Genomic DNA, 24991 nt, shown 5'->3' on the forward strand with positions numbered 1-24991 from the left:
AACACCCAACCCTCAGTCAGCAGCATTGACCCCCACCTTCCGCTTACCTGTTTTATGCACTGCAGCCGGTCATTGGTCTGCTGTATGTGCCTGTCCATAGAATTCATTTTGATTGTCTCCACTTTCTTCTACCTGAAAGCCATTAAAATCCCTCGATCTGCAAGACAAAAAGGACAATAAACATCACTGAATATGGTCCATACATTTCCACCACCTGAACAATTGAACAGAGCTGCTTGCAAGAAACTCCTGAGCACACTGTGAGATAAAATAATACTAATCCAAATAACAATGACAGTGGGGCATTTGCAAGGACACAGGCATGGGGATTCTTCCTAATCTTCCTCTAACAGAAAATACCTCCCATAAATATTAAATGAATCAGATACAGCAGAGTATTACATGGCCAAAAATAGCACAAAATGTGTGTCCTGAATTTCTGGATTGAAAATAAAAGCAACAGGTTGCTTTTGGACTCTCCTTCACCTAGCAAATCTATTTGATGAGCCTTTGAAATGGCCAAGATGACAGAGCAGGAAGGACTGGGATCCACAACACAGCCCAGACTTTAAGTATGACAAATGTCCAGATGCACAACCTAGAATAAATATATGGAATAGGCCTAATCTTCAGAGCAAAGAGCTTCCTTCTAGAAAAACTGTGTTCATTCAGGTATCTATAACTGAACAAACTACTTGTTACTTCTGGAAAAACTCGGCCTGCAGACTCTAGGTCCGTCTGTAACTTAAAAAAAGAAAATAAAAATTCGGGCTCAGAGTAGTGTTTCGAGTTCATGAAAAATGAGTGGGCATAGAAATATATATACCCAAATACCCTATTTATGCCAAACTTCATAGTAGCACAAGCAAGGTCCCAGTCTTGCACAGAAACCTCTCCCTCAAGAACCTCTTCAGTGGCACTGAGTGGTTTGTTATTTGGAGCACTGTTCATGACAAAACTGTTTTCCACTCCCTCCACACACGTAAGAGAGCAATTTTTTTCAGATACTTGTCTGGTTAGAGAAGCTGGCCGTTCACCACTTCTGGTACACGACTCAACATCTCTTCAGTTAAACAATTCCAGCACTGTCCATACTCAACCCCCTTGAGGAGCAGAGTGTTCCCTGTGGTGGGAACCTTCATTACACAGCTCTCACAACGAGACAGACCCCAGACCACAGATCCGTGCACATCCCACACACCCAAACCACCCAAGAGTTCTGTACCTAGCTGATAATGTTCCTTTGTGGCTCCTGCTGGATTAGACTCAGGGGAAGAAATCTTTTCTGCTAGACAACTAAATGAGGCCTTAGAACAGCAGCTCAAGCTCCTCACCTCCAAGCTCTAGAAACAAGAGGGTTCAATAAACCATTCCTATCAATAAATTATAATACATATTAAACAGAAGAGCCAGTTTCACGTGCAAGTATTATATTTTGATTATGTCACTGCCACCTTCTCAATAGCAAGCACCATCCAAAGGTCCTCTAGCAAACGTAAATTGACATATTTTATTAAAAGCCGGTTACACAGTCTCATCTGCCTGTAAGACCCCCAAACAGACATCAGTAGTCATGAAGTTAATCTCTCAGTGGACACCAGAGGTATTTATCAAGAGATAAGCTAGCCTAGACATGACAGTACTTCACCAGTGATCCATCTTACAAGCTAGGACACATTATCTGCATTTTAATTGAACATCAGCACAGATGGAGAAGGGCACACTGAAAACAAATACATATACAAGCACATAGATGTCTGTGGAAAAAATTGAAGACATACAAACTGAGGCACCTTTTTTTCTAAGAAAGTCATGACATTTTTGAATTACACTGTTTCACGTGTACACATGTAATACCACTCCAGTTCACTGCCTTACAGTTAACCATAAATAAAAGCTAAGGTTGCTATCAGCTTCCTGAGCCACAGTTTACCATAGTACTTGTCCAAACTGCCATTTCTCCCACATGGCACAGCTTCCCAAAGCCTGTCTGGAAAAGCAGAAGGGCAGAATATACAAAAGTAACTCACCTAACTGAGCAGGAGCCTGATGAGGCCCTTGAAGGCAGGATTGGGAGTGCAATTCCCTACTCTCCTACACAGGCATGGCACACAATTCTGTAATAAACTGATCAAATTCAGTCTACAAAATAGTTCTGGTTTTAAAACCCAATGGCTCTCATAGAAAAGAACTCTCTAACACCCACCCTTTTCCCTAGCGGGCTAGAAGAATTTCCACTTCCATGCTCAATTCCACTTGTTCCCACATCATTAGCTCTATGGCTCAGTTCTTGCCCTGCCAGGCTCCCTCTGCCCCTTCTCCCTCATGGCATGGATGGACAATCACCCACCAGCCCTTAGTGCTGACAGTTTGCTACTTCCACAGCCCAGTCTCATTTACTCTCTCCTGGTCAAGAGATGGCCCTCAGCCCACCAAGTCCCCTGCACAGCTAACATTTGGTGCATGAACCAAACAGCCAAAACTGTACACGTGAAGCCTCATCACACACAATGACACAAGGCTTTGTATTTGAAATGCCCTGCCTCACCGCCACAAGACTCATCTTTATCTTTCTCTCAGACACATCATAGAGCATCAAATAGAGTAATTTTTTTCAGTGAGCATACTGGCTCTAAGTAATTTCTGCTATAAAAAACACAGAGCTTATTAGTGGGAAATCATTATTATCTGGAAATTACTCTTTCATGGGCCTCAGCAAGAATTAAAAGATTAAACATGGAAAGTGAAAATTATCATAGAGATCAGAAATTTCACCACCGTAGAATAAGCATTTTGACACCAGACCATTTTGGCTGGAAGAAAATTAACAGCAGAATTAAATTTCAAGTATACCTACTACATGGGTATTGCAGTACTCTAGCCTCGTTCCCCACATGCACATTCACCTCCTGAAACTTAAAAAAATGCCCTTTCTCTCAATCTCATCCTATTTTAAAAGTAGCAGCAAGATCACCTTAGTTGAAAATAACAGTACTTAAGATATAGAAAGCCCATTAGGGCTGAATAAGGACAGACTTCGGTTAAGTGCTGTGCACTTAGCAGGTCACAAGTGAAAACGACTTTGCAGGGTCCCTGGCTGGCCTGCGGTGTCCCTGCATTAGACAGCACGCTGAGATTCAGGACTGCGAGCAGCTCAAGAGACAGCAGGGGATGTTGCTGATCAGGATTAAGGGTACTGGCAGAGGAGGATAGAGAAGGGAATTTTTCCTGGTGCTTTGTAACAAATTCCCTCTGTTTGGTGCACATATTAGCTAGAAAGGTTGCACACTACTGCCCTACATGCTAACTTCATCCAAAAGGATAAATAAAAAAAGAAGTGTTCCCAGCATCTTCTGGTAATTCAACAATAAAAACCCCCATTCTTCTTTCTTTTCTGAGGTAAAGACCCAGTCTCATTCTCTTACCCAAAAAAAAAAAAAAAAAAAAAAAAAAAAAATTATTCTTCATTCTTCCCTCCCTCTAGCATGGAGAGTTTATAGCCCTAGGCAGTAATTAAAGAGGCCTCATCTACATATTTATGATGTCTCAAAAATTGAGAATGCTTTTTTTTTAAAGGAACAGATGTATCGACCTGTTAGCCTTTTTTTTTTAACCCTAAACATACTTTTAAACCATTACTACAAAACTCTCTTCCATACAAAAAACAAATGAAATTTTTCATTGGCTCTACAAAAGAGAATTTCAAGAGATTCTGCTACACTCTGTTGGGTGACAGTTCAGGTTAGGAGACTGCAATTATTATATCCGAAACTGAACTTCTAAGCAACACAATTAAGAAAACAATTTAGTAAACGTGGTCCCCAACAGTTCCTAAGGCAGCCTGAACAGCGTCTTAGGGGGAAAAAATTAAGCCAAACATTTCACCACTGCTTCAAACACGTCTAAAACCATGTTTTGAAAGTTAGTGTGGATTCAGTTCTGCTCTGGAGTAAGCCAGACCTGCTGTCCACAGCGACAACTCTGCCCCCGTGGGACCAATGGAAATCTGCTGTCCTGCGGCCAAGGGAGACCCGAACCACACTGGAACCCGGCCTTCTCCCCGAGTTTGGAGAGACTTCACACGCTGCTTTCTGCCCTTCTCCCACGGGCTGCCTCCCCTCGCTGCTGGCAGAGATGGAGCGGAGCTCACTGGAAGCATCAGCCCAGCCCCAAGCACTGCCACTCACCACCCCCTGCCGCAGCAACAGGGCGCCATTCCTCCAGAAACCAAGTTTTTATCAAATAATCTTTGCAGCAGGCATCCGTTCCGAGGGCAGCGGAGGCAAGGCGGCGCGGGGGTGCCGTGAGCCGCGCAGCGTTACCTCGGCTCCGTGCCACAGGGGACCGGCTGCCGCACACAAGCTCCAATTCGGAGGCACCTCGCACCACTCAAGGCAAGAAGGCCACAAATTAAAAGACACAGGAAATACCTTCAGCGGTTAAGAAATTTTAACACTAGGTGAAAAGGGAAAACGAAGCTCAGTTCCTTAAGCAGGGATTCAGCACAGCAGCTCTAAACATTCCTGCCCCCTGCCGCCACAGCACACAAGTTGGTTAATGCTGTTTATTCAATCAACTAAAAACTAATAATTTCCTTCAAGTCTCGGCATGCTGAGGGTCCTACGAGAGGGCAGACAATCTGTGTCTACCGAGTGACTTTGATGAAGCAACGAGCCAGGCGGGAGCGAGGGCGGGAGCGGCTGCGGCGGAGCGGGGCCGGGGCCGGCCGAGGGCAGGTGCCGCCGCGGCCCGCCAGGGGGCGCCGCCGGGCCGCGCCACCGCCCGCCGCGGGGACCGGGGGGGACCGGGACAGCCCGGGGGGGGGACCGGGACAGCCCGGGGGGGGGACCCCGACAGCCCGGGGGGGGACCGGGACAGCCCGGGGGGGACCCCGACAGCCCGGGGGGGGACCGGGACAGCCCGGGGGGGGACCGGGACAGCCCGGGGGGGGGGACCGGGACAGCCCGGGGGGGGGACCCCGACAGCCCGGGGGGGGACCGGGACAGCCCGGGGGGGACCCCGACAGCCCGGGGGGGGACCGGGACAGCCCGGGGGGGGACCGGGACAGCCCGGGGGGGGGACCCCGACAGCCCGGGGGGGGACCGGGACAGCCCGGGGGGGACCCCGACAGCCCGGGGGGGGACCGGGACAGCCCGGGGGGGGACCGGGACAGCCCGGGGGGGGGGACCGGGACAGCCCGGGGGGGACCCCGACAGCCCGGGGGGGGGACCGGGACAGCCCGGGGGGGACCCCGACAGCCCGGGGGGGGGGGACCCCGACAGCCTGGGGGGGACCCCGACAGCCCGGCGGGGGGACGAGGGGGAGCAGGGACAACCTGGGGGGGTGGGGACGCGGGGCCCGGGGCGGTGGTTCTGCGGAAGCCACGAGAGGCAGAACAGCCGCGTTCCGTCGCCTGAAGCACGGACCCCCGAGGAGCCAGGTCCGAACCAGCGCAGCACCCCAGGGAGCCTGTCACATCCAGTGATGGATTAAAGAAACATCATTTCTTTCAGCGCCCTGTCCCGGTGGTAAAATGTGGCGGTCCAGAGACAAAAAACATCTAGTTCCACTTGACATTTCCCTTGCCATTAAACGTATTTTAAGAAGTTGTTTCTTGTACTATCAGAACGCACCTCCGTGTGTACACCCAGGCTAACGCTACTAATTGCGTGTAATTGCACCGATTCCCCGCCCCAGCCGGTGCCGCCCGCGGCACAGCCCAGCCCCGAGGCGCAGCCCCGGCAGCCCGCACAGCGCGGCACAATGCAGCTCGGCACGTCTGCACTCGGGCACATGGCTCACACAGCATTCAGAGGGCTCTAAGCCCACTTTTCAGCACGAGAATTCTCAAAGATGCTTTCAAAGATCATCTGCTGGAAAAAGTTTAATACCTATCCATGACAACTAATTTATTTTTTCTACTAGATACGGTACAGAAAGTATAAAATGTCAGGTGAAAGGCTGTTTTCATCATTAAACACTTTAAAAAGGAAGTTGTTTTAATAAAGCTTTATTTACCATAAGCTATTAAATAGCTACTGCTGTTGGTTTTGAGCTATTAAAAAGGGCCAGATGTGAGACAAAGCAGCGTTTGTTATGCTGGGTGAGGAGAATAGATATTTGTGCTGTGCTGCTTTCCATTGTTGCTCTACAAATGTGCAGTAATCCCCAGAAGACTTTCTATCATCTTTGACTGCGAGAGAAGGAAAGCGAGTGTGTATGCGCACACAGCGCCCGGCAGGCACGGCTTCAGGGAGGTGGGAGCGGGTTTTTGTAATTTATGGTGGCTTGAGCTGCAAGGGCTGGCAATTTTGTCGGGTTTAAGGAAGCTGTTTCCACAGCCGTGTGCTTGGGAATGTTTTTATACACAGAGCCTATTATATGCAGGCACCAACAGCCAGCCAGATACACACAAAAGCAAACCCACACATGCTTTTGAAAAAAAGACAGCATGACAGCTTGCATAAGCAAGCCTGCCGGACTCCTCCGGGAGGAGGAGCGGCGGTGCGCACAAGTTGTTCAATCATGAAGCACATCTGCACCCTGATTACAAAAGCAAAGGTGGTCGGGCTAGCTAGAAGCACACACACAGCACTGGGATATGAGCTACACTTAAAGTATAGACAGAAATATAAAAAACCTCACACACTGTATAAGAGAGAGCTAAGGAGAGAGCTCCCTTGAGCCTGGACAAGTTGGTCACCAGCCAGCACTAACCATTAAGCACATGAACCGCCTTTTGCACTGCCAGCCCTCACCTCCAGCCCGCTGGCTGAAATGAGTGGTTTCCTCAGATCGAGAGCAGCATCTGCAGATCACAGGTAATTGCCCTGCTGCAAGCTTGTATTATAAGGTTGGTTTCCCTGCATTCCATCCAGCTCCTAGTGTCATCAGCTCTGTCAGCTTGTTATCTTTAGGGAGAGCAAGGAGGTAAAAGGACACTGCAGTTTAAAACAGCAAGAGGTAATAACACAAAATTAAAGGTAAAAGTGTGTAGAAGCATGCTACTGGGGAGCCAGGGCTGAGAGCCCTGCTATAGTGCTCTCAGAGGCTTTGCACACTCCAATACAGACAGATCTGCTAGAACAAACATTGACAGTTCACAGCAGAACCCACTGATCCAGAGGTTTACTATATGTACTGTAGCTTGCAGGTAAGAAATACTCATCCTCATTGGGACAGCTACAAGCAAATGACCCATCCCTAAAAGCTTGCTGGGTTGTGCTCAAATAATTTCATAACCAGTGTCCTTGATCACTCACACAACAATAATGTAAAAAATCTCTCCCTGACAAATTGACAGTCTCTAAACTGAAGCAGAATCAAGTACCTCTTCCCACCTTCTGGGCTAGGTGGGAGGATTGCAGAAGTCAAGTGAGCACAAGAACGGGAAAAGGTTTGCATTCTGGCATGCAATGCTTGCTTATTTACCTAATGAAAGCTTGGTTCTTTCAGAGGTTCTGTGGTGAGATGCAAAGTATTTGCTGAGAATTCTTTGTGTCTGCCTACCAAACCCTGCAAACAGGCATGAAGTATAGCTAACATCACCTGGCCTTACACACATTCTGGGGGCTGGGAAGAAACAAAAGAACATCTATGAACTGGAAACCTTTTCCTGCTTTCGCTAGACATTTATCAGCTATTAAAGAAAACCAGCTAGTTTGGACATGAGCACCTAAGTTATTTGCTTAAAACCTGAAAAATGAGCTACAGAAGAGAACCTAATATAAGCATTTTCTAAAGATCTAGAGGAAACAGTAATGACCTAACCAAACTGTCAAAGACGGTCTCAGAAGGAGGAGAAAAAGACAGAGGAGAGATGGCACTAGCAGCAAATATTTTTAACAATTACCTGTCAAAAATTGAAGACGTTACTCTGTGCTTGCTATGCTCTGATAACAACTCTCTTGTAGCAGATAGCCTGCTATATAACAAAAAGAGGTCAAAATCTCTTGGGTCAACCCAAAGAAATGCTCCTAGCAAGAACTATCTCAAGCCCACTGTGAATAGAAATACAAAGGATTTGCATTCTGACACTGAAGGCCCTCTTACTTATCTGATGAAACCAGGCATGTTTTGGAAGTTGAACTGTAGCATTTGAGGGAAATTGCTGATTTCTTCTCATGATACTGCACCATCACAACTTCTATTCCTCATTACTGAGTGGCAACTCAAAGAATAATCCCCCATCCCCAACTATATTGCACCAAGTAAAGGAATGAGGACAGATTTAGACTCTTTTTTTCCCCACTAAGTTTAGCATCACAAAGAAGGCAAATAGTCTAAGTAGATAGCAATTTCTCTTTATTGTCTATAAATTAAGATATCTTAGTTTTTTTTTTTCCCTTTATGAGATAAGTCCTCTTAAAACCAATGATTTCTCACAAGCCACCAGGGAAAGCATCACTACTTTGCAGAAGACCACCACTCAGGGAGAGGGAAGGAATGGAGAAAAAACTAGGTCAATCAGCAAAGTCTGTGGAGAAGAAAGCAACTGAATAGCTGCTTTTGGACACAAGCTCCAACAATTTTGACATCAGCCATTATTCTGGCCTGTTCTGATAAAATTTAAATATTTACCAAGCTCCCCAGAATAGAAGCAATATAAATTTCAGGAGGACCAGCAAAACCTCTAAAACTAAATATACCTGGAAAAGTAAAGTAGATGTTGGGTGGCCATGAACTTTTGTAACTGGAGAAACAGAGCAGTTGCTGGCAGCCAAATTACATTGCCTGCACTGCTTTTAGGTGCTATCCAAACAGGGCTTCTCAAAAACTCTCCACTTGCTTTGAGTTATGACAATTTACTGCTAGGGGGTTAATTTCTTTCAAGTAACTTAAACTAGAAATATTGGGCATCTAGACAAAACAAAACTACACTTTTGGTAATGTTTATAATCTATTTTATCGTCTTAATTCTAAGATAGCTGACTGAATAGCCATCTATATTAACACTTCTGGACCTGCAGAATATACATTAAAAACCAAGGGACTTGTCCATACAATTGGATAAACATTCAGTGTCTCAAGTTGCCACCAAATCCTAAATTTTAAGAAAATGTACTGAGAATCTGGGTAAAATGAGCCAGGATGGGACAAGTGGGGAAAAAAAAAAAAAAACCAACTTTGTATACCTCATGGAAATCTCTTCTGTACATACATAATCAAACATTGTGTGAGCACAATACACTGGAAGACTTGAAATGTGATTGCTGTTTATGGTAGTCTCAATAGCTAGTATTCAAGGATCTGAAGACCTGAAACACACCCAAAGGGACAGATGCATTGCTACTGAAACTTATCACAAAGCCCAGAAATACTCTGGATACCCTAGAATTGATTTTGAAAACAACATATTTTAAAACTAGTTCCATCTGCAACATCTTCAATTCCAATAAAGTCAAATCTGCACACATCCCTGCTTTTTGCCTATCTGTAGTGTAGTTGCTATTCATGCTTTCCATGTGCCCATCATTCCAGTAAGGTAGAAATTCTTCCAGACATCTAGATTACAAAATACTGCAGGAGCTTTACACAACAAAGCCTGCTGCCTTCAAGAAAGATTTTAACTGAAACATCCATGATCCTCTGCCCCATTTGGTTTTCTCACCACCTTATCAATGGAGAGAAACTTTTTATCTACAAAATGGCCTCCAATAATTACTAGTGTCCCACACCTCCTTTAGAGGCAAATAAAGAGAGCTTTACACTTACCATGAAATAAGTTTCTTTTTACCAAGAATCTCAACAGACAATTTAGCTTTTAAAGGTTTATGAATTCCATGGTTAAAGATCTGTCACATGCTCAGTTCATGACCAAACCTCTTCGGATAATGAGGAGCAGATTTCAGTAGAATTTCTTCTGAGAGCACAGATCTCTGTTAGTTGTACCTCCACTAGGTCTCTCACCCTCAGGTGATAGCACAAACAAAGCTGAAATGGCATTTGGCAGAGCACAACACATCTCCAGCAGGTTTTTTAAAAAATCCTCTCAAGCATTTGAAAGCAGCAACTACACAAATGCTAAATTTGGCCAGAACAAAGGCTACCTCGAGTGCAAAGACTAGGAACCAATGTGATATCTCCTGTTAAGAAGAGGAGAGCACAGTTCCTATCATCCCCACGGACGTTTCAACTGGAACAGACCAGGAGTGAGCCTGACAACTTATGAGTGACAACTGTCTCACAAACTGAGGCAGGCAGACTTCCCATTTTTATTACAGACAATGTAAACAGGAACACTATTGCTAATGAATTATTTATAGTGTGGTCCATAAATTAGGACGCTTAGACTGCCTGGCATTTTTCATATCACCATCATTACTACAAAGTATATGCCCAGAAGCTCTTTCCCATAACTGCAGGACAAATCCAGCCCTGTGAACAGAGACCTGAGCTCTTCTCCACCACCAAAGGCTTCACGTCTTCAGCTTCTCTGGCTTTCCAATTACATCCACTGCTGCTCTGGGTAGACACCACCTCCACCAAACACACACAGTGTTTAACACAAATCACAATTCAGACCAGGGCTACCACATGCTAGTTTAATGTGGACAATGAAGTGACAGTATAAAATCATTAATGAATGTATTACTCAAAGCTAAGGATCAAATATCTATTTTTAACCTTCCTGCAATTTCAAGACAAAATTTTGAGCATTCAGCCAGACTGTCAAATACAGAATTAACTTGATAAACTTCTACTGTACATCCAGGTGATAGCTGGATAAAAGCAGTTAAAGTCCAGACAGTATTTCAGTATTTTCTTCTACTCACATCCTTCTTTTTTTTTTTTTTTTTTTTGTCTAAATGGTTATTATAACACAGTGGAACAGACCTCAAAAAGCTACACACTTTTCTTCTTTGCTCCCAACAGCAACACTACAGACTCCAGAGGTCAGCTTTAGAGCCTTCAAGTTTTTCTGAAGCCCTGCCTGATTAGACATACTCTGGAGTGACTTTCATTGTGATCAAACATGATGTGCTGGTGACACGCATACAAAGCTGGCAGAGCAGCCACACTGCAAAGCCTTCAGCAGGCAGGAGCCCGTGTAAGGACTCTTGGAAACAACACTTGGCTCCCCTGAAAAGGAAACAAGTATCCCCTTTGAAAAGCTTCTGATGAACTCAAGGAGAGATGTGTTATTGTGACAATATCAAACCTTGCAGAGAATAAAACTCTATCCTACGTCTCCTTGTCTTTTGCTCTTGATTTTTGTGATCCTTAAGTGGTTACATTTTGGCACTATTTTTTTTTGTTCCTAGAGTAACTGAGGTGCATTAGATCTGAAATTTGGAGGGATATATTTTGCTTAAAAAGCTTAGCTGCCCAATATGCCATATTATAAGATTAAGAAGGTTCCTGCTTATTGCATGACTGATCCAGGTAGGGATATAAAAAGAAACGACAGGTTGGCAGGAAACAAGTCATGTTACAGGAGCAGTCCATTTGCTCCTGTCCCATTTGAGACAAGGGAAGCAATTCAAAGAGGATCAGATGTGAGAGTTATTTTTTCTGATTTTGTTTCACTTGACATACTCCAGTTCATCAAGAAGGAGTTATTTAGTAAATGCAACTTAAGATACCTGGTTCCTGGGATGACTAATTTATTCAAGTCTCTCAAGTACTGCTAAGGACCTAAGTTAGTCTATTGCTGCCACCTCTTCAGGCTATCAGAGCTGCCATCTCTGCTCCCTCCCTTGCCTTAGCTTTTCCTTCAGGACTTGTTCAAATCTCTAGAAAAAGGTTGGTTTATATTACCTGCAATTCAAGTTTTTTTAAACATTGCTATGTAATACAAGTACTTTTAATACATCACACCTGTCATAGAGTCAAGACTCACTAATGAACTGCATAGCAACTACAGTGCAATTATGCAGCTATGGGAAGAAAACCTCTGATGGGTGTTTGTAGCAAAGTTCTCAAAGACTGCCTGTGAAAAGCACCTCACCAGCACAGAAATTTTAAATAAGCCTTGTTCATTTTGAAAGCCAATGGATCTGCTGTTTATAAGGCTTTGATTAAGCTAACACATGCAAATACAGACATAAGCATACATGTGCACACGGAACGGGATGAAATGCTGGGGAAGAAAGAATTCATAGTACAAACTCAGGTAAACACTTTCTTGCAAGATCAAACAAGAAATCCTGAGTGTTATGGAACCTGGGAGAAAAGCTCACACAAGTGATACTCAGCAAATTTGTCCCAGAAACAGGGATTTTATTCTGCAGTTTGATTCATCTGTGATGCAGAACATGCCTAGCTTTGGCCTCAGTTTTTATGAATCATCCCATGTACTAAATTGTGAGGGGAAAACACAGAAATGTGATACATTTTGTTTGATACATCAAATTGCCATGGCTCTACCTGGAAGAAATTGAATTTCCAAATTAGTTTAAAACATTCATTTAAGAAAACATGTCCAAGAATTGAACAAGCAATTTAACAATCAACAGAATAAAGCAGCATTTAACCCTGAGGGTGACCCAGCAGCCTCCTCACAGGTTCAGTGAAGCACGGGCTGCCTTGTCAGTCTCTGAGAACGAGGCAGGGCCAATAGGTAGAAGGGAGCCAGTTAGGACACACACTGGCAAGGAAAATATCAGAGTTGGAAGGTCATATAAATTGCTAGACATGGAGACGAGATCTGTCAAAAAGACAAACTACCTAACAATTTTAACCTATTGGCTAGAGCTGTCCGTGTCAGCATAACGTTAACATACATTATAACCTCATCGCAAAAACATCCACGTAGATGGAGGAGAACTGCAGCTAAACCCCCTCTCTTATCTTCTGTTTAGACAGGAACTCATTCTAACAGAGGCTTAAGGAAGAATTTCTCTGGGTTTAGAGTTGTTTTTTTTTATCTAAACCTAACATATCAAATATATATTACAAAAAAAAGATGGCTAATATGTTAAAAACATAGCTGTCAATTCCTCTACAGTTAGAGAGTTTATCAAAGCATCCATCACAAGCACCTCTATTTCCAGACAACAGTGAGTTTTTTACTTATTACTACTTTAAAATAAAAGCTTTTCTGAACAGTCACTGAAATATTTAAAATAGAAAAGTGGGCATTTGCTAGACAGGAGATTAACTTTTTCATATTTTAAACTGTCTGTATTTCTCCCAACTATTACAACTAACTCAATCATAATTATGGAGCTGTGATTTTTCCTCTACCAGATGTTGATGACTCTCCATTTTAATGTAAAATCAAATCATGGTATCTCTTCTAATGAGATCTCTGTGACTTTTCTGCACCACATGACTTTCACTGGCTGCCTCAAAGCCCCACTGCTTTGCAGTATCTTGCTTGTGTCCCCTCTCCCCTGGCCTTGTTTGGATCAGTGTTAGAGAGAAGGCCTTTGGGAAGCCCTGGAAGCATTCGTCAAGTTAGTAGGTGGGACACTTCCCTGGGAGAGAGCATTAACTTAAAGCTCCAAGAATACTCTCAGGGAATCCTGATATTGTTAATCCCCCAGGGTTTATGCATGAAATGTGACATTTGAGATTACTTCAGAAGCATTTGTTCATAATGCCGAGAACTGAACCTCCAAGAATGCACCACACATCATTTTCAGAAAAAAGACACCTCCCTAAAGCTTCATTTCCCTCTTGAGCCACTAAGGCAAAAAATCTGATGCTTATAAAACTGACTTGTTTATCACATTATGACCCACTAAGTGACACATGAAACTCAAATGACAAACTTCCTTCCAAGTTCCATTAGGTTAGATTTACTTATGGTACACATCCTACTTCCAGTATTTTTTTTAATTTATTTTTGAAGAGTAAATCAGGATTACTCTTACATCTCGGGATTATCCTTACATGTAAATTTTCATAGTAATCAGCCTGTTGAGCATGGCAATCAATGAAGAAAAACAAAGCCAGCAGACAGAAAATGAAGAACTTCTGGTTTCTGATTTTTTGTTTGCGTGGTTTTCTGGTTGGTTTTTAGGGTTTTTTCCTTTTTTTTTTTTTTTTTTTTTTGTGAGTGTGGTGTTGCTTGTTTCCTGTTTTTTTTTCTTTTTTTTTTTCTCCTAAATACAATACAAGCAGAAGCCTATTCTGAAGGATTTGTAAGGGCAATGTATATTCCCTCCCAGCTATTCAAGCAGGCAGTAGATATTCATGAGTACTGAGAGATGCACGTAATTATGCCTGAATGATTATTTATCTAGAATGAAGAGCAACTGTGAAGCATCTATCACTCTTTGTTCCAGGTCAGAAGTTTCAGATAGCCATTTAAAAAGAAAAAAAATAGCATCACGTGGATGAAGCAGCCAACAATATAGTGAGCACTGTGAATACTGAATACAGAAATCAAAGGATTTCATAAACACTGAATCTCTAAAGTTAGAGCTGTTTGTCATGTATTGCTCAACACGAAAAATTAGTTTGGTTCACAAAAGAGACATTAACAAACAACCAAATTCTTTTAAAAGATGCATTATATGCTTAGGGTAGCCATTTTCTACCAATGGTGACATCTATCTTGTTACTTTCTTTTAACCAGACGCTAAGCAGGATATATCCAACAGGAGATCAAGTACAGCCTATAGATCAAGGAGCCCATACTGAAGTACTGAATAACATGAACAGCATCCCATACACCTGCAGGGTCTAGTTCCCATCTTGCATCACCTTCAGAAGGTCAGAAAGGTGTTAAAGAGCTGTAACATTAGTTGCTCATGGCCTCTGGGTATAGAGCTCTCCAAAATGTGCCATTTCTACTTGAAAAAAAAACCTAAAACTTTGTCATACTCTACTTGATACCATTTTCAATACCATTTTCATTGACCAAGCAGAGTCTGAATTAAGGCAGTCTGGCCACACCTACATCAGGGATTTCAATTCCCTGCCATTATCAACAGCATTTCACATGGAGATGGATGGAAAGGAAAGGCTATAGGAAAGGACAGCTAATACTCTGGAAACCTGCAGCAAGACATGCAATTTTATTGCTGTGTCATTCTGCATGCCTGTGAAGCATGTGATCTGCCTGCACAGGGGCATCCAGCATTAGCATCACTGCTGGGGGTACCAGCAACTGGGGACAGTTGCTGCAAAAAAATAGTTTATCTGAAGTAAATTAACTTAGACTTTTGTCATTCTTCGCTGGTTACGATAGCACAGTTCAAACCTTCAATCGCCTTAAAAAAAAAAAAAATCAGCAAAACAAAGGATGGACTTGATTTGACTAACTTTGTTTTCCTGTCTTGATGTAGAAAAACAAGCCAAAAAAGAAGACCACGGCAGAAAACTGAAATTCATTCAAGTAAAAGGTTGTTGGTTTCATGCTACCCTTTTATGCAGCAAGATGAGAAAGGAATACTAACCAAATTCTAATCTCAATCAGGACAGTTTAATGCTCATTTTTAAATATGTCATCTAAGAAAACAATGAATGAGTTGGCTTTAAATTTGTTCTTTCTTCAGGGAAAAGAAATAGCAAAGGTATTTAAAATTAAACAGGACATTCACAATTAATCTGCTTTTTAATTAACTTACTTTGCTGCTGTAAGTGATTCTGCATTTACTCTCACTCTTTTGAAAATTCCAAAGTGCTACTTCTGACCTGTGATTTACTGTTGCCGTACATCTTTATAAGCAGTACTTTAGTTTAAGTGGCAGTTGCATATTAATTACAAAGTTAATTATGTGCTATGTAATCATGCTGTAATTCATTAGTTTACTCCGCAGTGCAAAAGGATAATGCTAAATGGAAGACCTGATGCAGAGTATTTTAGTAATTTACATTTTTTGCATCAAATATTCAAAATATTAACCAGAAAACATTGTCTGCACTTAAAGAAGCCTATAAAACAGCTCATTGTTATTCTAGTAGCAATTGTGCTAGAACCTTTCCTCCTTAAAACAGCTGCAGAAATTTAAGCAGGGTAAAGTATCTTCTCTAAAACCAAGTCCACAGTTGCTAAGACCAAGGCAAAAAATCAGAAATATTGGACAAGTTCAAGCATCCAAATTTGATACTTAACATGACTCATTGTCAACAGACATGTGCTCTCTGCTTTCTCAAATCAGTGTTTTAAAGATGTTTCAGCTTGAAAACGTAAACGCTGATGCATCCAGTAGTATAAATCACAGGTGAAGATATTGGCTACAGGTTTTTATGACTCTTCATTACTGACCCTTTGCATGAAGTACTTATAGCTACCTAATTTACTGCTGGTTTCTGCCCAAAATCTGAATCTGCAGGGAAATGCAATTCCTGTTTGCACTGGTCTCAAAATAACTCTGTTCCTACAGATCTATGTTTCCCAACAGAAGTACTGAACACAAATACAAATATTTATTTTTAATATAACGATTTTTGGTGAGAAATGAACTGAGCACAATACCATAAAGCTGTATCTCTGACCCAGGTTTAATTATCCCTGGAACTATGGATAATTTATATAAAATAATCAGTAATTTATAGAAGTCTCATTTTCTACACTAATGTGCAGCTGCACATATATTTCATATAAAATAAAAAGGGAGAATATTTTCCATTATTTGGAGTCTTAGACAAGGGATCTGGGAAGGTGCATTCAACTTCCCAGTCACTCCTCCCATGTAAGTCTGGGAAAGTCACAGGTTCATCTATGCAGTTGTTTAACAGCAGTGGGATAATACACTTTCCCAGGGTGTTATGGGAATAGATCCATAAAAATTATGATCTACTCAATTAGCCCAATCACACAGGTAACATTAAAGTATCTAGATGAGGTATATTGCAATACAAGTGTTTTCTTTAAATTAAATACATCTCTCTCAGCCATGCAATGAAGCTAAATTACAAAAGCTCCCTAAGACAAATATCCTGAAAGAAAATAAGCCTAGAGTCCAGTATGATGTATTACCACGTTTAATTATTAAAAAATAATAAAATTACAAAGCCCTGAGATTACTTTGCCTTTATCAGCCAATTTATTCTAGAACAAATTTTTAAACAGAACCCAAAACCAGGACACTTTAAGCAAGACCATTAGCACATTCTTGTTTGTCCTGGTACAGCCTTAAAAGAAGAGAGTGCTACTGATTTACAACTTTGAAAGTAAACAGGACTGCAAATCTCTGGCGCATATCTTCCTTATCACCCTTCTCGGGACATGCAGGCATGTAATGAATCCCCAGGGACAGCACGGGCCGCCACCTTGTCTCACCTTTGCTATCACAAGGCTTGCATTCCTCATCTGCCGCGGCTGTCCTTGCACACCTCTGCTCCTCCCATGGCTCCCACCGAGGGAGCCGCAGCACGCAAGGGCTGCTGCCTCGGCAAGCAGGATGATGTTGTTGCACCTCATCACTGACACCTGGACAAGCTGCGTTATTAGACAAAAAACACCCCACACTTCAGCAGTTCCTAGCGAGCCTGAAAGCTCAAAATTTGTTTCTGAAAAAAAGTAAAATATCCACTAGTGGCACTCTAAACCTTCTGTTTTTCCTTAGTCATGTTGTAAGATGAGCTACAAACTTGGGTCTGTTCTCCATAGAATTCAGTAACTTGGTCTCATACTTGTAATAAACTCCTCATGAAATGGAATTTCTGCCCACTAAGACCAAGTTTTGGTTACTCTTGTTATCATTCAACTGCAATAATTATCAAGGAAATAAGAATGCCAAATCTTTGCTCAAGTGCAAATGTAACAGTTCAGACAGCATGCTCAGTGTGAAAAGTCATTAAAAAATTCCTTCTTACTACTTCTGCTATAGGCTTCTCTATCACAAATACAGCTAGTAATTTCAGATCTCAAGTATTTTTTTTAAATGGACCCCAAAATAACATCTCTGAGTCTTGCATCCCAAGATGTCTCTATACTTACAATTTTTTAAGCTTCAATTCTCTTCTTCCTATGAAAGCATCTCCCAAGACCTTCTTGCTTGTGAGACAATTTTCTTTCAAAAGTTTACCAGTCTCCATATTCATGGTAGAGCATCCAAAGCCCCTCAAGTAGCTTGCTCCAGTAACCAGAACAGAAAATGAAGTTAGTAGGAGAAGTTTTTAATGCAAAAAACCAGGACTGTCCCCTAGTGAGACATTTGTCAGAAAGCACTTCACCTTCCTAGGTGGTCTGATCAGTCGAGAGCATAATTACTGCAGCATTCCTCCCATCCTGCCAGGTCCAGCATGGGAAAGCAGGAGCAGACTGAGGGTTTGTGCAGCACCAAGGGGCAGAGCTGGCACGGAGGGGCTGCCTGGGAAATGCTCAGAGGCACAGCCCGGCCCCGCCGCTGAAGGCTCTGCTCACCTCAGACACAGCCTTAGTTAACACGAGCAGGAGTTGAATAAACACACATCAAACACTAACTCGTCTAACAGTATCTGCCCTCTTATTATAGGCTTTGAAATGCTTGCCTCTCATCTTACAACCTGCTTTATTCTGTTGTTCACCTTTAGAATATTAAAATTACTAAACTGGAAATGATACCTAAATGAAGAGATCCAGACACCACCGAAGCAGATAAAATGAAGTATACATGATCAAACAGGCAGTCTGAGAAACTCTGCATCCTGTTGTTTCATACTCTAGAACTGCTGATCCATCAGCAACTCAAAGCAACTGGGAATCTTGCAGTGTGCCTGGCAGCAGTGCTTGCAGTGTAAGCCTCAGGGTAATTTCTAACTTATTGCAGACCTCTTTTTGTCAGCCCATGATGGCAGTTCTTTGTAGGGATAAATAACTTGCATATACATCTTTGCTACACCTAAAAAGAAATATAGTCCTGCTTTAGAAGTCGTCAATCAGAAGAACCATTACTTTCCACTTCCCCCCAACCTGTTTGACTAATATTTTCAAAAAAGAAGTGTAAAACCATAAACTTTTTGCCTTCAAAAAAATACAGACTTTTACAAAAAAAGAGAAAAGGGACAGAGAAAATTATGTATTAGAGGCCACAGATTAATGAAAGTAGTGGCACAGTACTGAATACAGATAATTATACACACACACACAAAAAATTTGAAGAGATCAATAGGTATAACCACCACCAAAGAAAAAGTCATGTACTGTAGGTGTGCAAGTCAGACAGTAAATAACAAGAGAATCACAGGGATCACCGTTTAATCAGAAAAAAGGTCTCTCAGGAAAACTGCTATTTCTTTAAGAAAAAAATAACAAGTATGAGACAGAGAAAGGGAAAGAAGGGGAAAGATTGCATTTTACAACAGAAAAAAAAAAAGAATTGTCCCTGAGATAGGCTCTTGGAGTATGGTTTTGTTAATTTTGATTAACATGAGAATCTTAAAATAAGAGGCTGCTAACATGAAGAGCTGACGGAGTTAACTATAACATAGAACAATAAAAGAAAGAACAGATGGAGGAGAAATGTCTTTTTTCCTTCATGTATCTGTGAGATGTTTGACTTCACACACATCCCAGGTTAGGTATCAAAATTAAAACTAAATTTGATAGCTCATATTCCTAATAGGATACAGTGGCCTTCACCTTTAGGTCAGGAGTTCAAATGCAAGCCCAATCAGTGGTGACCAAATGTTGTTACCATCTGCCTGTTTAGAGGCCTAGACAAGAAGAGAAAGGTTGTTCAGCTCAGTCCCATTGTTAATTGGCAGGTGTCCCCATCACAGCAACAACCATCATGAGCGTTACTAACTGGAAGTTGAGTCAAAGAGGTCAAGAACTGAATGGGCATAAAAACTAAATTAGCAGATTAAAGAGTCCCTCTAGATAAGGGTCAAGGCAGTTGTGTGTCTAGATAAAGAGCATTTCAGTCTTCAGGGCTTGCAGTCACATGCCTATCACTGAACCAAATTATTTTTAAATGGAAATTGAATTGAATAAAATTATTTATAATTTGATTTAAATTTAGCTATGAGACTGGTTTCCATTTTCTTCAGCATCAGCTGGAGCTACACAGAACATATGTACATCTGAGGCTTATGCAACAGCACTGCTAAATATCAGTATCCTCAATGTTCCAAGGATTTCATGTCCTGCAGCTTGACAGGTAGCAGACATGGCTTCAGCCACACCATGGCTTTTTCACATAATGCTAGTGGGTTTCATGCAGCAGCCTTGGAAACCCATCTGGGCTTTTAAGTGCTGAGATTTGTAGTGACTGCAGCACTAGAAGGTTGCAGTAGGCTTTACTGATAATATCACACACAAACGGGAATCTGTATTCTTTCCTCTTGCAGAATTTGGTATTTGCAAATAAGGAGTGATAGTAGACCTACCTTAACTAAACTCTTTATGCTGATACTGCTAAGAAACTCTTAGTTTCTACTCTGCTGTTTATTTTTAATTCCTTTATGTACAATTGTAGCTCTAACAGTGTCTCACACTTTACAGACTTAGTTCAAAATGTTTTTCTTTTCTCTACACATATATGTACTTTTCCCTTCTACTTAGATCCACTGAAATCTGATGATAATTACTTTGTTTTGATTCTCACAGTAAGTGTCTTGCTAGAGTCAACAATGAAGCAGGAATATGTCAGATGTGCAGAGGAGATAGCTTGAAGCATCAGCTTTGAAAAATTCTGTACAGATAGTAACTCTGCTCTCCTCCCTGCCAGGAGAGATAATCTGGGTTCTATGCAATTTAAAGCATTTATATGCATATGTATCTTTGGGAACATTAACAGGAGCATGAAGTTTGTCCAAAGAGGAGGAGCTAAGTCTGACTTGCCCAACAATTTCCATATTACAATTGTTGTGAATCAGATACTTTCTCAAATCAGATATTTCTCCTTGTCGTTGTACACAACAACACCTTTCAACATCACTTTGGGAAACACAGGAGTGCTCTTTTCTACCTTGCAACTCCCACTGTTTCTCACTGATATCTTACTTGGAGCATATTTTTTGGATGCTTTCCATAAATCATACATATAAATATTCTTTAACATGAACATTTAAAGCAAGGAATCAAAACAAAAATTCTTATTCACAAAGCTGCTTGAAAGAGAAAAAAAAAAAACAAGGAAAGGACACAGGAACTTGTTGTTAGTCTCTGTACAAAGTCACAATAAAATTGCAGTTTATGTAGTTCTCACTCTGCACTGACACACCTCCCAGTAAACTATAGTTTCTTAAGATAGAAATAAAACAATTCCTACCCCAATTATTTTCTTTCATCAGACTTGAAGGCAGTCACACACATTCATACCTGGGCTTGGCAAGGCACTAACCTGCATATATGCACTGGGGGGATGAAGGTATGATGGCTCAATGCACTAAGTTAGAAGAGGTCTCAGTAAATAAAATATTTTTATAAAGTATTTATCTCCAAATACTAGCTACACTTCAAAGACTCAGAAATAGCAGCAATAGGCAACATCTTTATTGTGACAATATGAAACAGTCTCCAGGATGAAATGGGCCATTCCAAGGAAATGGATAATTACTCCATTCATTGCTTGTGCAGATAACCACCAATTCAACAGTGGAGTAACACCATATGGTCACTTACACCTAGGCCACCACACAACATTGTTTTTCCTTATTGAAAGGCTTCCTTTCCACAAGAAAGAAATTTCCATCCTTCTACCTTCACCTTCCCTCTTATAATCCACCTGTCTAGTAGCCTCTTAACAAATAATGACCTCCAAGTTATTCTCATTCACCATGGCAGAATGGATATATTATATTTTTAGCTTCTTCTCCTGGCTACAATATAATAGGAAAATACTTATCTGTTACTCCTATACATTAGTTATTCATACTGCCCCTTTGGGACCAAAACAATCCAGTATTTCAAGACTATCAGATACAATCTGGTCACAAATTTTTATGCTCTACACAGAAAATTTATCCTAAAATTCTCTACTAATTGCTATACTGGAAAATAAATTCTGTATCTGCTAAGGGTTAGGTGCAATAATCCTTATTATGCCTTCCTATTACAAGGTTCCTGAGAACTGGACACAGCAGCCTGTTTTAGAGAGTAAGGAACAACTTTCCTCTATTTCTACTAAAGAAGCTTGATGAAGATGCTTTAGCAGGGCTCCCCTTCTCCTTGGACACTCTTCCTGAGTGCCTGCAGGTTGAGTGCACTGGAATGCAACATAGAAACTACTGAGGCAGTAAAGCAACTGAACGAGATGATGCCACTGCAGTAAGGAAATAGAAGCCATCTTACTGCCATGGCTTGGATCATTTCCCCTGCTGTGCCTCTTGAAATACACTCTGCATGCTTTGCTAAAAAGAATCATTGAATTAATTCTCCGGTCATATTTAACAAAAGGAGAGATTCCTTCCATTTATAACTGCTCCAAGTTAACTATTTGTTTTGCTATTATTGCTAATCATTACCTACAATATTAAAATACTGTAAACATTCTAAAATTTGGTAACTAATACCCTGTTAAAAGCTGAAAAAAGGAGAGTACTCTAAAGCTGCCCATAACTAATATATCTAGTGAAGTAATTTCTCAGGGAAGCAACTGAATTACAACCTCCACATCTAAGATGCCTCACAGGAAAATGAAGTATGTGTCTAACAAGTGCTTCCAAGGCACACATCCATCATCTTTATCCAGCTGCTCAACCTACAACACTATTCCTTTGCACTCTGCCTTTGTATTAGATGATGCTTAATCTCACTGATGTACTAACAGCAGAAAATACAAGTAGGAAGCATTAACTGATGAAGGCACAGGAACCACATGCTCAACCCTGGTAACCAGTTGTACAGAAGAGAGAGAAAAGCTTTGGAAAAAGCAGGTTCTAACTGTGCTCTGTAAGCACGAGTGTTGAGGTACCTTAAATGTTTCCAGCTGGCAAGTTCTCATCACAAGCAATGGTGTAGTCTAGAACACAGGACAGCCATCCACGGGTCTCACCTATCTTCCATGACTAAATGTATAAGTGCTTCCAGGATGTGCAAATGAGGGTTGAAAGGGATTAGGTGTGCTGGATCCTAGTATAGCTTTGTGATAAGAGTAATACTTTGTATAAAAGGTGTGGCAAGAGGCCCAAGACAAACCTCACAGTTATGCCAAAATATCTGAAAGTTACAACCACAATCTAGTAATCAAAACAGACTGAACCACAATCCCACATGCACCAGCTTATATTACATACCTTGCCTCTAGAATCTGCTAGTAACACACAAAATCAGCTCTTTTAGAATCACTTTTAATTCCACAAAAAGAGAAGAGAAACCTGTTATTAATCACAGTCTAAGATAAATGTATAGCTGTCTGCTTCGCAGCTATGGTTTTGATAAACACATCAAATCCACTTAACCTTCTCAGAAAATGGAAGTGGAAGTACATGTCTGCATAGCCCACTGACAGTCCTCCAGAAGTCTCCCAAGGCCCAGTGCTCAGCAGATTGCTAATTGATAGCATTGTAAAAAGAGGGCAAATCCTGGTCTGTTTGTAAAGCTGCACAGATAGCTGCAGATTGCTCTCTGTGACATTGGATAAAAAGGGGATCCAAAGCCTTAGAACACATTGTGCTTTCACAGAATAATAACAATAGCACCAAGAAGAAAACAAAACCCTCCATTTATGAGTGTCTCTTGGAAACTTTCAGAAACAAATCCAGAAAGGAAGGTCTTACAGCATTCTATCTTCACAGCAATTAGAGCCACACCTATTAAAGGCTATAGCTGACAGTCTGGCAATAGCCTCCATCATAAAAGTGATTCTTTGCTACCTACAAAAGTTTTTGCTATTTACTTTAGACACAACTTCATTATGTCACATATTTTACTAATAAGGAGACAAATCTAATCGAACTAATGTGAAAGCTTAAATTGGTGAGTATATATAAAATGCACAGGCATACATATACACACACAAATAAAATTAATAACTATTTTCTGAGTCTGCCTACTATCTTGGCCTTGCAAAGACAGCATTCTTTATGTTCATCATTTGTGTTAGATGTGTTTGCCTTTTGCCTTTCAGCTTCAACAAATCCATCTTTGTTCCTATACTATGAAGAGACTAAAAGATGTATGATTGACCTCCATACTTTTCTCTACTTCATATTCTCCCCACTCTCCCCCCCGCCATTTAGTTGTCTTCTAAACTCAATATGTCAATCTTTAATTTTCTTCCTCCTCCTAAGTAATACTTTTGTTGCCAGCATTTAAATCTTGTTTACCCTGTCTATTCATAACCAGACAGAAAATAAGTTTTTATTGAAGGTAAGGTGACCTATGTTTCATCATTGAGTATTTCAGCACTATACTTTAAATATTTCTTCAGTCCGAATTCATGTAAGTTCTACATGAAACAGCCTTGTACTTTCCCCATTTTTAAAATAAAAGATAATCCCTAAATTCATTGTACTTAGAAAATTTTATTGATGAGAAATTCACCTTGTCATGACATTCCAGTTTTGTAAGGATGATTAACATAGGAATATGCCTGTGTAAACAGCCTGTAAATACACTGTATTATCAGTGATACATACACATTGCCAGCATTACACCACTGGTAAAAACTTTCCTTGATATTTGCAACTGATCACTAATTATTATAACCCTTCCTTCACATATATAGGGTATATAAAACAGGTGAAGTTTGACAGACTCCATCTTCACAACCAGCTCCCCATGATAACAATTTTCCTATTATTAGAGAGGGGTTTGCTTTCTCTCTCACAAGGGCACCGTGGCTCCAACTCCCCAGCTGGTGCAGCACAGTTTACATTATCACACCACCAATGTGCTGAGACAGTAGCATGTTTTGGGTCTTACATTGTAACTAAATTATTACTTTTTCTTTTTAAACTACGTACCATCCAGAACCAAACACAGAAATTTTCCAGTCTCCAGGACCTTCCAGAGAGAGCTTCAGGTATCCAGCTGATGACTTGAGTCTCCAACCCAGAGTGCTCACTGAAGTAAAGGACAACACAGCCTCCCACAAGCAATCCCAGTCCTGAACCCACTCCTGCCCTTTTCCTCCCGTCTCTTCATGGGCTGTTTGTGCCACAGCCTCTGCTTGTGATAGCTATTGTCAAATCCAGCCTGGGGGCCAGGAGAGAGCTTTGTGTC

The 24991-nt window shown here is 41.3% G+C and overlaps 1 protein-coding gene across 5 annotated transcripts in view; it reads right to left on the reverse strand.

The window, feature by feature from the left end:
* Positions 1–24991, reverse strand: part of ZMIZ1 (zinc finger MIZ-type containing 1) — a 335118-nt gene that overhangs the window by 158106 nt on the left and 152021 nt on the right. For all 5 annotated transcript variants that reach the window (XM_077784564.1, XM_021526680.3, XM_021526678.3 and 2 more), the window contains one exon: positions 48–157. In XM_077784564.1, the coding sequence (XP_077640690.1) occupies positions 48–107 (60 nt within the window). In that variant the 5' untranslated portion in view covers positions 108–157. The remainder of the gene's footprint in view (positions 1–47; positions 158–24991) is intronic.

This window comes from Lonchura striata, chromosome 7 (genome assembly GCF_046129695.1).
Source record: "Lonchura striata isolate bLonStr1 chromosome 7, bLonStr1.mat, whole genome shotgun sequence".
NCBI lineage: Eukaryota > Metazoa > Chordata > Aves > Passeriformes > Estrildidae > Lonchura > Lonchura striata.